The following is a 17,962-nucleotide window of genomic DNA, read 5'->3' on the forward strand; positions in this document are numbered from 1 at the left end:
TTGTCCATCGAATTATACGCTAATTCTTTCCTTTACATCTATATTCCATTACAGATTGGCTCCTAAAAACCATTAGACTTGATAAAACGTGGTAATTAGCGATTGTCATATTTTTTTTTATTTCTTGTTCATAGTCGGCAAAATAGAAGCTGATAAAAATTAAAGCTGTTTTTCGATTTGTATGAGTGAATTAATTGTCAACGAAGAATGTAAACCTTCAAACTTTTAGTGAAATTGAATGATAATTAAATATGAAGTGTTATTTTTATTTATTGTTCCTATATTCAATAAAAATGCGGTTGAATTTTTAAAATTAACATTAATCTGTGTACACACATACCGTAAATATCAATCACTAGAAATTGCTTAAAATATCCTACCTTCATTGTTTCCTATAAAATTAACTGCATTTCCGTTAATAGGAAAATACTTCCAATCATTTCCAAGTTGCTGATGTAATTTCACTAATTTATTTGGTTTCCATCGATCCAGTATCAGCAAGATGACCACAACCACAATTAAATATTGGATCAACATTATACAACCGCAACGAATACAGTGTAAATATTAATTTTTCAGAACATACACGTTATATATATACATATATAAGACCTCGTAATACCTACAAAAAAAAACAATTATTAAAAATAAATCGAAACCGTAAATTTTAATTGGCGAAATCTTTGTGAAAATGAGTTATCAATTATTTCCAAATTCTACTGTTCGAGTGCTATCGATTACTGTATCTTTATTGTTTTATTTAAAAAAAAACCATCTTCAGTTATTTCCATTTTTATTTACATTTCATGTCCTTTTTTTATATATTAATTACTTTTACAGTCAGCCTTCTCTTTCATCAGACGCTTACTAATAGACTTGACGAAGTTAGGTCTAAATTTTTCATCAAGATGAATGAAATTAGTCTAAACACGATGTAGCTGCTGTAATCCGCTGAGAAGTTCCGTCAACTGCTTTTCGGTAACTGCATCAGTTTATTTTAAAAAAGTGTATAAAATAGTCTAATGCGATTTATTCATTCGAATAATTAATTAATTAATTTAGTAATTGAAAGTAAGTAAACGCACAACGTCTTCAGCTTTAGGCAGTAAGATCACATGTTTTAAACTAGATAATTATGACGCTCTAAAAGAACACGGGTATTACAAAACAACCTAACAACCTTCTTATCACTAGATAAAATCATAAGCCATTGAGTAAGTATTTATAATCAGATACATAGGTTCCTTAGTGCACAAACGTCAAATGCATTATTCCCAACGAGCCTTAAAAGAGGAACTTAAAATATCGCCAGTCACTGTTATCTATCATAATATTGGTGGACTACGTACAAAACATTATACAATATACTTCCTTAGTAGATGTATATTTTAAGCGAATCCTTTCTCACTGAGACCATGCGATAATTTTAATCAAAAAATATTCCCTAATGGTTATGCTCATGTATGATAATAGATATATTCGCAGTAGAACACTTCTACCAGTATTTTATGTTCGATGCAAATAAGTTAATTAGATTCGGTTTATATCTTGATAATAATATAATATGTATTATTTATAATATTATCAAGATATAGACCGTATACGTTTATTCCGTGGCAATATTAATACTGCTAATTTAAATTTAAAATATTGTAGTAGTAAATCACGAATAAAATTAAATAGATATAGATGATGATTTTTTGCTAAAAAAAACCCATGTTTAAAAAAAAATCCGAATACGACCTGTTGGTTGTTGTTTGAATTCGGATTTTTTCAATCAAATTAAACAAAGTGTAAAGAACGCAAAAGATGCTTCCCCCTTCCTTCTTAAGTCCACGCGAGCTGGTTCTCGATGTCACCGCCTAACTGTGACATCAATTCCATCGCGAACAAAGAAATTTGGCAACTCCTTTCTTTGTCGCACTTCCAAAAAATGGAATTCCTTACCAGCTCACGTGTTCCCCTCCTCTTACAACCCGGGTTCCTTCAAACGAGGAGTGAAGAGGCATCTTGCGGGCCGGCAAGGCGAAGGCGGCTAGTGCAGAACGTTTTTCCCGTCTGTACTGGCCGTCGTCGCGTTTGGACTCTACTACCACTTACCATCAGGTGGAGTAGAGTCATTTGCCGTCCCGGCGAATATATAAAAAAAAAAAAAGACATGTGTCCCACAATAAAAGTGTGCTTAGCTTTTTCCTGGCATTTGTTACGAAATGTGCTATAAAAATTATTTTATTCAGAAGTGACTTCAGACCAATAATTGCCGTATTTTTTGTCTTCGGGAAATTATTAAAATCAATATTGGGGTATCTCATAAGGACACAATTTTTATATCAGAAACTCAGCATGGGTTCCAGACTGGCTGCTCAACTTGTGCTAATCTAATCTTTCTGGACCTATGTAATTTGAATATTAAATAAAGTTTCATAAGTTAAAGTAGCATACTTTGATTTCGAAAGTATAGATAGTAAGATATAGTTTTGAGTAAAGCTTCGAGAAGGCTTAAACCGTTATTACTAAAAATATCCAGTTAGTTAATAAGCCGAAAGTAATATAATTATATGTGTAGTTTGTGGGGTACTGTTTTGCGACTAATGTCACTTTTATGTATATATATTATATACCAAATTGCTTGGGGACTCATATACATAATAACTGGCTATAAAAACGAATCTGATGTCAATCTGATCACTTGTAGGACAGGTAGTAAGACTGAAGGAACAAGAAAAATAATTTTAGGTAATTTTACATACAGACATAGATAAACTAAATATGAATTTTAAATTAATTTAAAAAATCTCTTTAATAATAATAACTTTAAAAAATTAATCCTTTTTTAATATTACTAAGTTCAAGATATTTATGCAAATAATAAAAAAGTACGTGAATAATTCAATTGTTTAATTGCAAGACCATTTTAAAATTAAGAAATGAATACGAAAATAACTATAGAGCATTTACAACAAAATATATTTTGAGGACAATTAAAGTTATAAATAAGTTTGAACGTCATACTTGTAATAATGAAATAATAAATATTTAAACTTAATTTTTTAATAATAAAAATAGTGGCATTAAATTTTTAACTGTTCCAGCCAATCGAAATGAAAAAAGAACCTTGAAATTAAGTTATTTTTATAATATTATGTAACGAAGATATTTGGCTTTTTGTTTTAAGTAGTATTTTAACTTTAAGACTATATAGCAACGATTTGAGGTAAGCGGAAGAGAGATTGCAAGCGGAATGTAGTGTTGCGGTCAGGTGAAGTAAGGAGACGAGTGTACGAGGAGTTACTCCTCGTTGATACTAATTGGCAAATTATTGGATCATAAATCAAGTTATCAGTCTGGTCGCAGATATTCATATTAAGAATGATAATAATTTGCAAGTTAATGCCATTAGTATCACACTATAGTGTGTGCCTCGTTGATATAGTGGCTAGATATAAGGCCACAGATCCAGAGGTCCTAGGTTCAAATCCCAGGTCGGGCCAATAAAAAGTAATTGTTTTTTTCTGCCGAAAATTTTTCAATAGCAGCCCGGAGTCTGGAAGTTGGAAGTGTTTACACTCCAAGAAGTACCTCAGAAAGTACGTAAAGCCATTTGTCCTGCGCCTGAACTCTTTCCGGTCGTGTCAGATTGCCGTCCCATCGGATTATAAGCCTTAGCCTTCGCAGTTGGCTAATCTCTCTTGAGATTGGCCGCCGTAGCCGAAATCAGTCTGGAGGACTATCGTTATTATTATTACTATTATAGCGTGACAAGATTTTATTAGAGTTAGTTAGTAATTGAAAGTTAATGTTTTTATAGTAACCTTTTAGTATTTAAGAAACAAATAATGAGCTCGACGTAAACCTTTTTATTACTCAGATACGACTGAATGTCAAAATACAATTAAAATAATCAAAAACACAGTCAAATAATTCCTTCCAAAATCAAAATATACTTTTAAGTAATGATTCCGTTACAAATACCATAATCCTATTGTTAATATATTTAAGCTTTTGTTGTACATCAATATAGCCGGTGATCATCATAATATTTTACGGCTTTACTTATAAACGGTAAGTCTGGCTTCGCACTTCGTCATTATTGATTTGACCTTGAAAGAAGAAGAAACAGTATTGTCACACTAATTACCCGCTATACAACGTCTCTATATTATATCTGTATCATCTATATTATATGTTTATAATATCTGTATAATTCTAAGTGGAATTTAGTACCTACGTGTACTTTAGCTAGTTATGTAGGAAGTATATATAAAACTTTTAAATAAAAAACTAAATGTTGTTATTATTTACTTTTAATAGCATTTTTTAAGTAAATTTCATTAAAAATATTATTATATGAAAATAATTTCATAACTAAATTTCAATTGTTTCTTAATTATTTTAAATAATTAATCTGTTTAAATAGCATAATTTTCTAATGACGAAATAAAATTAACTTATGTAAAACTTTGATTAGTTATTTTACATTTAATTATCCGCGACTTTCTACTTGAACTGAAAAACCATCAACATGCTTCATCATAAGGTCAAAGGAAAGTCGAAGTGGATTATTTTTGTCGTATGTGAAATTTGTAGCTGGAGTGAAGCGGTATTGTCGCAGGAGTGTCGCCAAGGTTGTAGTTATTGACAGCATCGCATATTGAGAACCTGAAGTATAATATTGAATTATACAATAATCAAGTAATCCGCGAGGGTCCACACAATTGGACCATCAAACTTTCCATCTATCCCTAAACCATTATTAATTCCAATGCTTAATTTGCATAATGGGTTGAGCATTGCAAAGTCATTGAAATATTTAAAAAATGATTTTCTCGTCTGTAGTAAATTATAAATAATAATATATAATAATTTCCTCCAGACCGAGGCTGTAATTTCAGAAATCGTCATTAATTTAATAGCTGAGTTTAAAAGAGGAAATAAAAATGTTGATTTAAAACATTAGGTGAATGTGATGAGAAAACAATTTTTCCTATACGCTTGTTAAGGCCTATGATTTAAAGGAACTTCTAGACAATGGCTGTAGAAGCATTGTAGATTATAATGTGATAGTAGTGGCGCTTTGATGTTCTCACCGTCATATTACACCTGTTACGAGCAACTTTATATAATTCCCAATTTTCAGCACTTCTGACGTTTTTGTATCTCTGGAAGGCGCGATCAAGATGTGTCAAGACCATACACACCCATTTTGTTATCCACGGTGCAGGTGACCGTCTTATCTTAACAGGTCTCAGTGGAGCATGTGTATCGAACAGTGATAAAATGGTCGAGTTAAAGTGGGAGATTTTATAATCAAGTGACGAAGAGCTGTATACCAGTGATAAGTTTAGTAAGTTAGCGTCCCGTATTAAAACCTCATGTTCGATTTTGGCAAAATTACGCATCCACACAATTGGAGGTTCCATTTTAGGGGATTTCAGCTTATATTCCAAATACGAGAGGTCATGTCGAGAAAAGCCGGTAGCCAATAATTGACCGTATTTAAAAACATCATAAATAGAGGAAATGAAAGTTACATCTAACCAAGTATCAGGCGCATCCTGATACTTGGTTGTTGATGAATTATGATATGTAGGACCAGAAAGAAGAATGTAGAGATCGATTGAATTTACAAAGTTAGAGAGTCGAAGAGAGCGAGCATTATATTTTAAAAGGTCAGTGTTCAAATTTTGACGAGCCGTTTGGCGTGGTTGGTAGGTACTTGCCTTTCACGCCGAAGGTTGTGGGTTCGATTCCCACCCAGGACAGACATTTGTGTGCATGAACATGTCTGTTTGTCCTGAGACTTGGTGTAATTATCTATATAAGTATGTATTTACAAAAGAAAAGTAGTATATGTAGTATATCAGTTGTCTGGTTTCCATGGCACAAGCTCTGCTTAATTTGGGATCAGATGGCCGTGTGTGAATAAAGTCCCAGGATATTATTATTAGTATTATTATTATTATTATTATAAATGTCCCATGATAATACTGTGTGAGTAATCCAAAGAGAGATTCAAGAACAGGTTCTAATAAATTAAAATAATCGCAGGTCGGAGGCCATAACGTACTCCAAGTACAGCTGTAACGCCCTTTAGTTGCTCTTCAAGAAAAATGTATTAAGCAGTAAAAGAGTAAGCTGAAGAAGAGGTACATAAGATGGTATAAGGAAATAGATAGGAGACAAACGCTACGAAAATAAATAGCCACACCTCCATCACCTTTACTTCTTCGGTCATTCCGTATCAGAACAAAACAGGAAGACTATAAAGGTTAGAATTGAGTAAAGGTTTAAGTCAACTTTCTGATATAAGAATGGCATCTAAAGGAGCATAAGAAAATGCGTCTAATAAATCAGAATAATGGGAAGGTAAACGTTGAGTATTTAATAGGTAAACATTAAGAGTATGAGAACAATTGAGAAGGGAGTTGCACAGCACAGAACCAATCTTTTCAGGGACATGGAAAGAGTCATTATCTTCACTAGAAGAGGAGCAGCTACTGCATGCAGACAAAAATACCTCGTCATCATCATCAGACATAATGCACTAAATAAGGCAATAATAAAAAAATATATAAGAATATATAACACATATATACAAAATAATACTAATATTATATTACGGAATACACTTTAAGGTACTTTCCTAATATTAACTTAAAAAAAAATCTGCTTGTCCCCTCAGCAGATGGTAAGAATATTTCGATGGACACACTAAATCACAATAGTAACATCAAAAATACAAAGACTAAAAAACACAAAAAGAAAAAAATCGAAAACGTTTGAATTACTTAAAAAAGCTAAAATATAAAACACTAAAAACACATTAAATTAGCAAAAACAAAAAAGAATCCAAAAAAAACTGACCAAAAAAAAAATAAAAAAAATCGTGCCTTAGAAAAATAATATTCCTAACAATAAGGATACTACAATAAGTATTATAATTCACAATAGTATAAAAGTAATTAACGACAAAAAACATTCTGTGGCGTAGGTGGCTACACTGATATAAGATGTCAATGTCAGTATGTCATAACAGTGGTGGTATTGTGATATTGAAGTAAGTTTTATATTAGTAATATCATAGAAGCCACAAATATAATCATAACTAAAATGACTTGACGTTACTAGACTTCAAGAAAGATTATTTGTATTTAGGAATTGTGTGTTAATCCAAGAAAACAATGGCACATAATAATACAAAGATTTGAATATATTACTAGAAACTTAAAAAAGATCATACATATACAGGATATGTGTGTTAACTATATACAAAGAAAGCAACTAATAATACAAATAATACAAAAGCAAAAAAAATAACATTAACTAAATTGATATTGACAATAATTAAAGAAAGCAATGACACATAAAAAGTATATACAAAAAAGTCAAATGAATCTATTACAACTAAGTACATTTCAACAAACTAAGAATCAGATATTATTTTTTAACTCTGGCTGCTCTCTTGGTCTTGCTTACTTCAGAGGAAGATGGGACAACTTTACTACTTGGAAGAGTTACCTCGCTGGCTATATCAATAGGCGCAGTTAAATTAGAGTGATTCTCTTCAGTTTCTATATGATGTCTGGAGCCATCAGGAAGCTTAACCATGACATTGCCTTCTAACGTCCAAACGTTTCTCATTCCAAGGGTTCTACGTGCATGGAGAAATAGTGATTGGCACTGATGAGTTAAAAATTCAGAAACAACATAAGGAGAACACTTCAGGCCTGCCTTCTTCTTCCACTCAGGTGCTTTCAGAGTCAAATCGCTGAATCTCACAAGGGGGCGAGATCTACCAGTGCTTGTGCCTTGACGGTGACAGGCAATATTTTTGTCATCCGTTGCAGCATTTATGCAAAGCTTATTAATGCAGATGTTAGAAATGGTGGTTGCAAGATCTGCCTTACCTTCTTTGGGTACTCCATTAAGTAATAGATATTTTCTTCTGTGCCTCATTTCAACATTATCAACAACTCGGGATATATCAGCTATCTGTTGCCGTAAAATGTTTAAGATTGCCCAAACTTGTTCGTTATATATCAACAGCCAATCATTGTCCACTGCTGAACATAGGCCTCTCCCAAGGTGCTCCAAAGCTCCCTGTCGTCCGCCTTCCGCATCCAGTTGGTGCCCTCCACCTTCTTAAGGTCATCGCTCCACCTGGCTGGAGGGCTCCCTACGTTGCGTTTGCCAATCCGCGGTCTCCACTCTAGGACTCGTCTGGTCCAACGGCCATCGGTCCTACGACATACGTGACGAGCCCACTGCCACTTCAGCCTTAAACTTGTTCCTTGAAACAATTGAATTTATCATGCAGACTGCTAATAGAGACACTACTCACTGCCGATGACTTGAGCTACTTCTCAAATTCAGACATCTTCATAAATAAAGATGCTTCCAGTGTTTTTTGAGACTCGATCACAGTGAGTTTGCCATATTTGTGATAAAAGCTAAGACTTAGTGTAATGTATTTGACATTAAGTTGGCCAGCAGGACTGCGCAATTATTGTGATTAAACTAGTGCTAAATGCAGTTAATTTTTCTTAATGAATACGAATTAATAATTCACATCGCCCCAAAAACATATTTCATAAATATTTGATTTTCCATACTTTTAAATATATATTGTTACTAGCTGTGCCCACGGTTTCACTCGCGTATAGTTTTATTTTCGTGGGATATTAGTATTTATTTGGTTTTTGCCGCACCCGGATTTAGATAGGATTGGAATCATGCATGAGAAAAACAACAGTTCCTTAAATCTACTTCCACATACTTGAATGTCTTTCCCTGTGCTTTATTTATTGTGATTATTATTTATTTATCTTTTGCAAAAGATACCTTCACAAGAAATTGTGTCCTTTTAAAATTAAAACGTAAATCTTTTTTTAATAAAGTTTTATTATGAACTAACCAACTATATGGTTTATTTTTCGCCCAAAGAATCGGAATTGCGATTTAAAGGGGTAATTTTTTTTTTTGTAAATATTGTATTTAATGTTTGTATTTATTTTTACTTCATTTGTCAATCTAACCGACTAAGTATAAATTTAACAAAACCATGAAATAATATATAAGCGGCAACGAAACGAAATACCTACCTAACCTACTTTACCTTACAAAGTTATTTACAAACTGAAAGTAAATACGTATGTATGTATGAGTATTTTCAAACAACCTACCCAACTACCCCTTGTAAATATGTCAAAACTATAAAAAGTACTAAAACCTGTCTATGGTCTTATTTCAATATCTTTCATAAGAATTAATATTTTATAAAAACGACTTTGGAAATAATGCATTATCTTAAAAAAAATATGATTACCATATGAAAGGTTAAAGTAACCTTAAAAGATAGACATTTATCTACCCATGGGAGAATTAACCGACATTTCCAGCATTATCTGAACCCTTTTTAATATGATTGATCATACAGATCTAAGTTCAACTTACATTGGATGTAAATCTATGAGACTGTCCATTTTTTAACTTTGTTTTATTCCTGTAAACTTTCAATCATGATCATTTTACAGATTATTATTTAAAAGTAGCTAAAGTTCAGCCAATCCAACTGAACATTTATTTTATAGAAATTTTATCGAATAAATGTTCGACGTGATTTTTTAAATTGACATAACTTTATAATTTATGAACCTATTGTAATAAAACAAACACTAAAGTTTAAACGAAGTTAGTAACAACACATTGGTGAAAACCGCACTCAATCCGTTAAGCCGTTTCTAAGATTAGCATGCACAAACGCACAGACAAAAATAAACAATCATTGTTTTGGGTTCTGTTGCGTTGATAAAGGCCCCCGGTAATAGTTTTACTCATATATCTTCTATATACAGGCAGCGATCAGTTACAGATCAATTATATGTATAAGAAGTATAGATGAAGTATTTAATTATATTTTTACTGGCAAATGAAACGAAATATGTTTGATAAAGATACATTTTATTAGATATTAATAGTCCTTTGCAGCCTGCAAAAGACTATTAAAGATTATATTTTATTGCGATCTTCCACTTGAACTGTAAAATCATCCACATGTTTCATCATAAGATCAAAGGAAAATCGAAGTGGATTGTTTTTGTCGTATTTGAAATTTGTAGCAGGATTGAAACGGTATTGTCGCAAAAGTGCCACCAAAGTAGTTGTTATCGACACCATCGCATATTTAGGACCTGGAATACAATTATAAATCACGCAATATTAAGTAACCGTTTAATGAAACGAATAATTTGACATCTGATCGAATTATCTCCATAACAATTAGCTTAGTAAGTCTTTTAAACCAATTGAATTATTTTATTTCTATTTTTCTCATAAATGTCATTCTTCAGTTAATATTAAGGTGAAAAATATCTAAGATAAAGTAATTTTCTTACCAATACAGTTCCGTGGGCCATTACTGAATGGCATAAATGCATTTGGTATTTTTCCAGACATAAAGCGATCTGGATTGAAGTCATTCGCATCTTCACCCCAGTGCTCAAAATTACGATGTATTCCCCAGATACTAATAATTACATTACTACCTTCGGGTAAAATTAAACTAGTAGCTGAAAGAAAAAAAAATTAAGTTGTATAAAATGTATAACGTTATATCCACTGAAAAGAGGGCTAGACAAAAGTTAAAATATTATAAATAAATGTTTTATTACACTTATCGTTTTAAAACAAGCAAAAGTTTCGAAGTACCAGCTGGTAGCGGTAGCTATTAAAATAATAGTAATAGCCATACATTCAGATCTCAAACCCAAAAAGCAATACTCGAACATATTAAACCCAGTCTCTTTCCAGTATCTGGGACCTACTTGTCGTTTGCAGATCTGTTTGCCTATTGGCAAATGCCTCCTCCAACCTTTTCTATTCTGACCTTTCCTGTGCCATTCTGTTCCACGTAACACCTGCTACCTGTCTAATGTCCTCATCCCATCTTTTTAGTGGTCTACCTTTTTTCCTTTTACCTTCTCTGGGGTACCAACTTGTAACTTATTTTGTCCATTTATCGTGACCTCTTACCATGTTTCCTGTCCATCTCCATTTAAGTCTTCTGATTTTCAGTCTGACATTTATAGTTTTATTTTTTATTTCTGATAACACAGTTTTTCAGTCTATTGGATTTCTTAACGTTCAGCATACTCCTTTCCATTGCATACTGGCATGTTGCAAGTTTATTTGTCAATACCTGGGTTAAATACCAAGTTTGGCAACTATAGGTATTATTTTTTCTTCCATACTGACCATAATACTTTTTGTAATTGTAATAATTTAATTCAGCAGTTTGATTTTGCATCTCCATCTTCATTTTGTCAAATAATAATTGGAATTGGTCTTCCATTGTATTGCGTTTTAAAATTAATTCTGATCTTGTGCTTCTTATTATTCGGTTGTCACCAATACAATCACACAACGCTGATAATTTATAATCACTTCGCAGTGGTTTTACTTCGGTGGTTTTGTTTTGAGAAGAAGTTAATTTCCAGATATTATTAATTTTATTTTTGATTAGTAGTTTTCTGCCGTAGTTTAGCACTTTGTTGTTGACAGTTTTAGATGATAACGACGACTCCAAAAAAATAATTAATATTTAGCAATTTTGGCCCATGATTCAGCTAGGCACCAATTTGCGCTTTATAAATGTTACCGTAACCGTAACAGCCTGTGAATGTCCCACTGCTGGGCTAAAGGCCTCCTCTCCTCTTTTTGAGGAAAAGGTTTGGAGCTTATTCCACCACGCTGCTCCAATGCGGGTTGGTGGAATACACATGTGGCAGAATTTCAGTGAAATTAGACACATGCAGGTTTCCTCACGATGTTTTCCTTCACCGTAAAGCACGAGATGAATTATAATCACAAATTAAGCACATGAAAATTCAGTGGTGCTTGCCCGGGTTTGAACCCACGATCATCGGTTAAGATTCACATGTTCTTACCACTGGGCCATCTCGGCTCTCATGTTAATATTGTGTAATTTATTTATTTATTTATTTATTTATTAACACCAACAAGATATACATTAACAAAAGCGAGTAAAACATAATTAAACAACTAATATTAAAATCTAAATTTTGTCTTAATTATAGGTGTTACACACATTTCAAAGCAAAATAGACACAACATGCAGGTAAAATTACAAATTAAAAGAAACAAAATTTGGAAAGAAAATCATCAACATAAACATTAAAATAAAAAATAATAACATATCGTAACAAATTAGATAAAATTGAGCATATTTATAAATTTGTACTTTAATATCATTAATAAATATTAAAATAAAGAATTACAATGTCCAATTAAATAAAATATAAAACAAATCAAATTTTTAATTGAGTAACAAAGTTTTCCGATATTAGGCAATAACAAATTAATAAGTTAATGCATCACAACCATCATAATTATTAGATTACTCTAAATTAGAATTATATGATGAATAAAAATTTAATAAATTACATTTAAATTTCACAAGGCTATCACAAAATATGTCAATATCCATCTTTCTATCTAAATTCTTTTTATCTATAGTGGATGACGTAGTAGAAAGAGTACAATTATTTTTTGTTAATTTATAGATAGCATTGTAACTCAACATTAATCTATTAATTGGAGAGTAGCGTCCTTGACGTGAGCGTGTAGGTTTTTCTACAAATGGAGTATAAGACGACGGTCTTAATGTCCTCACCGGTGCACGAATATTTAATTGTTTCAATAAACAGGGACTGTCAATGACACCATTCACCAATTTATACAGGAAAGTGAGATCATGGAGCCGTCTTCGATCCGAAAGTGAATGAAGTTTAAAGAACTTAAGCCTGTCTTCGTATGTCCTAAGAGTTTTGACTAGGTTAAGATCAAAGCACAAATGCCAAAGAAATCGTTTTTGAATACTTTCTATTCTTTGTGAATAAATATTGAAGTGAGGATTCCACACAACACTGCAGTATTCTAAAATGCTACGTACCAAGGCTGAATAAATAATTAATTTAGAGCGTGAATTCTTAAATTGCTTGCAGTTACGTAAAAAGAAGCCAAGAGTCTTAAAACCTTTGTTTGCAATATTGTCAATGTGGATATTATACCGAAGTTTATTATCGAGTATAACTCCTAAATCACGTATGTGAGGAACTTCGGACAGAGCTGTACCATCAATTAAATAAGTTCTCGCAAAAGAAGTCTTTTTCCTGGAAAATTTTATTACATGACACTTCTCAGCATTCAAAGTCATGCCATTACTTCGACACCATAAGGATAGCTTATTCAAGTCCTCCTGTAGGAGTTCTCTGTCGGTATCTGTAGAGATAGGTCTAAAAATATTTAGATCATCAGCGAACAAGTAGCATTTACAGTATTTAAATCAACCACTGATATCGTTGATGAATATGTTAAACAGCAAAGGACCCAGGTGAGAGCCTTGTGGTACGCCGGTTTGCGCAAAAAATGGTTCCGAAGCATAACCATCAACGACAACAATTGAAGACCGGTCGACAAGATAAGACCGAAACCATTCCAGTAATGGGCCTGAAATACCTATAATTTCTAGTTTAGTAATTAAAACACCATGATCAACTTTATCGAAGGCCTTACTGAAATCAGTGTAAATTGTATCAACGCACATGCCAGTATCAAGAACTTCAGTAATGTCTTCAACAAAGGACACAAGATTAGTTGCTGTGGATCGGGCTTTCACAAGCCCATGTTGTTCAGGTGCAACGAATTGTTGGAAGTGCCAAGAAACAACAGGATATAAAAGTACCTCAAATACCTTCGCAAAAACAGACATAATTGATATAGGTCTATAATTCCTAGCATCCTCTCTATCACCAGTTTTGAACAAAGGCAATACAAGGGCCTTTTTCCACAAGGTAGGATAAGGGCTAGTTGATAGAGAAGTATTGACAATTAGTGTCAGTGGTAAAGCCAATGTTCTAGCGCAAGTATGGACAAAAATTGAAGGAATCCCGTCAGCTCCCGCTCCCTTATTAGAATCCAGTCTTTTTAGAACATTGTAAACCTGATCTACAGTAAAAGATATTTGACTAAGGTTCGTAATATTACATAAATTTACAGAAATGTCTCCATTATTGGTAGCATGGTAACCATCATTCTTATTATAAACTGACGAAAATTGCTTAGCAAAAACCTTGCAGATGTCCGTTCCGCTAGAAGCAATTATGTTGTCGCCCTTAATTTTTGATGGATAAGAACTCTTCCCCTTTTTTTGTTTTAAAAATGACCAAATTAACTTAGGATTAGACCTTAAAGATAACTCAAGACGATCTATATATTTAGAATAAGAATATGACAAGAGTTTTTCGCACCTTTTCTTCAATAAGTCAAAAGTTAGTTTATCGCGAGGATTGCTGTATTTTCGAATCTTTATTCTATATTTATATTTTTCTTTAATACACTTAATCAGACACGAAGTAAACCAAATAGGATATTTATAACTGCGGGGTTTCTTTTTTGGTACATATTTTAATATCAATTTACGAATTTGGGCATAAAATAATGAGACCATATCATCAACACAGGGGCATTTACTCAAAATTTCCTTCCAATCAATTTCGCTTAGTTCTTTCTTTATATTCTCGTAATCTGCCTTGTGAAAACAAAATTTTGTAATGTTGCTATTAGGGATGAGCGACGTAGAATTTGTTAAATCGAAAGAAAGAATTCAAGGCGGATGAAGGGGATCGACACATGTTCGAGGATCAAGGCATGAAGTAGTATGAATTTCAATGTTCGATAAAACAAGATCAAGAATTTTATTTTTATTGTTCTTTATATAGTTGAATTGATACAACTCATTGCATGAGAGAAAGTCTGTTAAAAGGTTTTGTAAATAACTGTTGGAGGGTTCTGCACAAAGATGACTATGTGGATCCAATGACCATGTAATGCTACTGAGATTAAAATCGCCAGCGATAAGTTTATTAACGGTAACGGACTCTAGTACTCGATTCGAGTTATCGACGAAATGTTTAAATATATGCTTTTGTACAGGAGGTGGAATGTACACAGCGCAGATGTAAAGTTTTTCAATCTTTTCTTGGGCGTTTAATACCTCTACACAAACCCAAAGATCCTCGCACTCGGACTCGAAACTGAACATTCTCGAAGAATTGTATTGATTAGATACAGCTATTATATAGTACACCACCTCCATTTTTCGAAGCGTGGAATCCACTACTCTCCCGATCACGTCTATAAACAACATAACGACTATCGAAGATTTCAGAATCAAAAACACTCCCATTCAACCACGTCTCCGTCATAATTACAACATCGTATGAGTTACAGATTACGTTATTAAATAAATCAATTGTCTTTGATCTTAACCCCCTGACATTTTGATAGTATAGAGAAATATTATTTTGTAAAGGGCCCTTAAGTAAAAGTAAATACAATAATCAAACTTAGCGTTATTTTATGACAAATTACTGACAGTGTCATGATTTCGTATATATACATAGTTTGAACCTTCAGATTTACGCACAAAAAATTTGCCATCACGAACCCAGACAAAGCGGAAACCCAGCTCCTTTGCTTTACGGCGAGCTGCAGCATGCAGAAGTTTTCCTTCTGGTGTAAGATTTTCTACCACATATATTGGAGTTTTCTTGGTATTAGCGATTCCCAAATGGCTAGTGTTAAGTTTATCCGTACTATTATTTTTGTTGTATTTAATAGTAGCTGCTAAAAATTCATCGCGCAACCTAGGACTGCTGAACTTAACCAATATCGATCTCAGTCGTGGACTTTTAGCATTCATCTTCGCAAGTCTTGCACAAAAATGTATGTTTTCCTCTGCTACCGGAAATTTTATGATTTTACCTAACTGTTGAACAGTGTTTATTAAATTTTCTTGTCTATGTTCTGGAACACATTGGATCTCAATATTTGCCGCTCGTGTATGCTGCTCAAGTTGCATAAGGCGATTTGTGACAGTTTGGTTTGCAGCACGCAAATTTTCATTTTCCTTAATTAAATTATTCAACTGTACGGATTGGGTGGACTGTTCCGATTTAAGTTTTTCGATATCGTAATTGATAGATGTCAAAGCAACTTCAAATGAGGCAACAGTGTTTTTTAATTCTTGAATTTTTGGATACAGGTCGTTAGTTAGAATATTGCGCAATTCATCTCTAATTATTTCACGAACATTAGTAGCCGACAAACAGGAGCAAGTAGTAGTACGGCTCTTAACGCGCTGAGTGACAAATTCCATTTCTACCGGAGTATTGCGTACGGGAGTGTTGGAATGATCACCTTTCCTAGGCTGTTTACATCTGCATGCATCGCAAATCCATAGACTTTTCATTTCCAAACTCATCTCTATAAAATCCTGGTTCGATATTCGTGTGCATATGACATGATATCTGTCTTTACATTTGTGACATTGTAATGCCTAATAATAAATAATAATATATATTATATGTGTCCATCAAATAACATGAACGTTTATATTTCTTTTATGTATCGTATCTCGTATTACACCAAACGCAGAGTCTATGTGTGAGCGAATCAAAAAATAGTGACCGTTCGCGTCCCGCGGGGGTGATATTATTTGCACTTATTACTTACTGTCACAAATCAAACTGAACTCTTTACACTAAAATAGTTTTTATTTGTTTTAATTAAAGTATCACTTTTGGACAACGTTTCGTCGCAAACTCAAGCTATTAAAGTAACGTTATTAAATTATTATCAGGCGCCAACTATTGAAAAAATGTAACATGTCACTATGAAATAAATATAAATATTAAAACAAAACTAAAGCAACTTACAACAGTCATGCAGTTGTATGACTCATACTTATGTAAAACAGGCGATATTTAATCTAACTTTCAATGAGTTGTGAGATATAAAATATAAGATGGTAATACAATACAATTATTTTATCTTTCATTTGTCAAGTATACTTACGAAGTTTTAGATCATCTTTACAATATCGAAGAATAAAAGGAACTGGTGGATAAAGTCTTAATGTTTCATTTATAACGGCTTTCAAATACTTTAATTCGTCCAAATCTTTCAATTGTAAAGGCTTATCTGAATCACCAATTACTTCTTGTATTCTGAAAATTATTATTTGTATAAAAACAAATTAAATAGTTACATTAAATATAATCAATTAGTTGAGACAAGCACTTAAGTAAATACATGCCTCTAGAATTAAATAATAATATAAAAAATAAAATGTTGCGTTTTGGAAATAATTATAATTTTTTTCAAAATGTGAACTTTTTTTAGCATCATGAATTAATTAGTACTAACTAAATACTTATTACTTATTTTTGGAGGAAATATAAATGCCAAAAACGATGCATGCTTTATGTAAAATTGCATTCTTATTCAGATAGCCCTAGTGTACACTACCCTTTAAAATGTGCGCTGTCAACTCCTATGATTAAAAATATTAAAAAATAGTAGTTTTTACATATTAGTTTCGATTAAATACTATCATATATTTTTTAGCCAATTCCCTCAAGACGCGGTTATAACATTTTCATATTCTGGATACGAGTGGCGTAGAGTTTTTACTCAAATTTTATTTTTAGAGCAATTTAATATTTATTTATCGAACACAACTTTTTAATCTTAAAATGAATTTCATTAAAGTAAGATAACACATACTCTTTGTAAACTCTTTCTTGTACATCAGTATGTTGTGACAACATTAAAATTGTGGTGCAAATCCCAACAGCTGAGGTATCAGTACCGGCCAACAGAAGTACAAGTGTTTCTTCCCGTAGTTCTTCGAGTGTATATGATTTATCTGCATTCTTAGAATTCTCAATTATTAATTCTAAGAATGTCTTAAAATTACGCTTGAAACTCGTATCTACTGCTGAAAAAAAACTTTTAAGTTGTAATTATTGCTTGACATAAAAATACTACAAAATATTTTCTGTATGATCTTACGGCTATTAGTACCTGCTTCATTGTCAGC

At 32.5% G+C, this 17,962-nt stretch overlaps 1 protein-coding gene across 1 annotated transcript in view; it reads right to left on the bottom strand.

Moving 5' to 3' along the window:
* LOC126768355 (probable cytochrome P450 313a1) overlaps nucleotides 1–17,754 on the bottom strand; it is a 68,533-nt gene extending 50,779 nt beyond the window's left edge. The window contains exons 1-3 of the mRNA XM_050486381.1: nucleotides 17,647–17,754; nucleotides 16,936–17,087; nucleotides 10,545–10,568 (exon numbers count right to left, since the gene is read on the bottom strand). Of these exons, the coding sequence (XP_050342338.1) occupies nucleotides 10,545–10,568; nucleotides 16,936–17,087; nucleotides 17,647–17,690 (220 nt within the window). The 5' untranslated portion in view covers nucleotides 17,691–17,754. The remainder of the gene's footprint in view (nucleotides 1–10,544; nucleotides 10,569–16,935; nucleotides 17,088–17,646) is intronic.
* Nucleotides 17,755–17,962: the final 208 nt, after the last annotated feature.

The sequence above is a fragment of the Nymphalis io genome, chromosome 5 (assembly GCF_905147045.1).
Source record: "Nymphalis io chromosome 5, ilAglIoxx1.1, whole genome shotgun sequence".
In the NCBI taxonomy this organism is placed as follows: domain Eukaryota; kingdom Metazoa; phylum Arthropoda; class Insecta; order Lepidoptera; family Nymphalidae; genus Nymphalis; species Nymphalis io.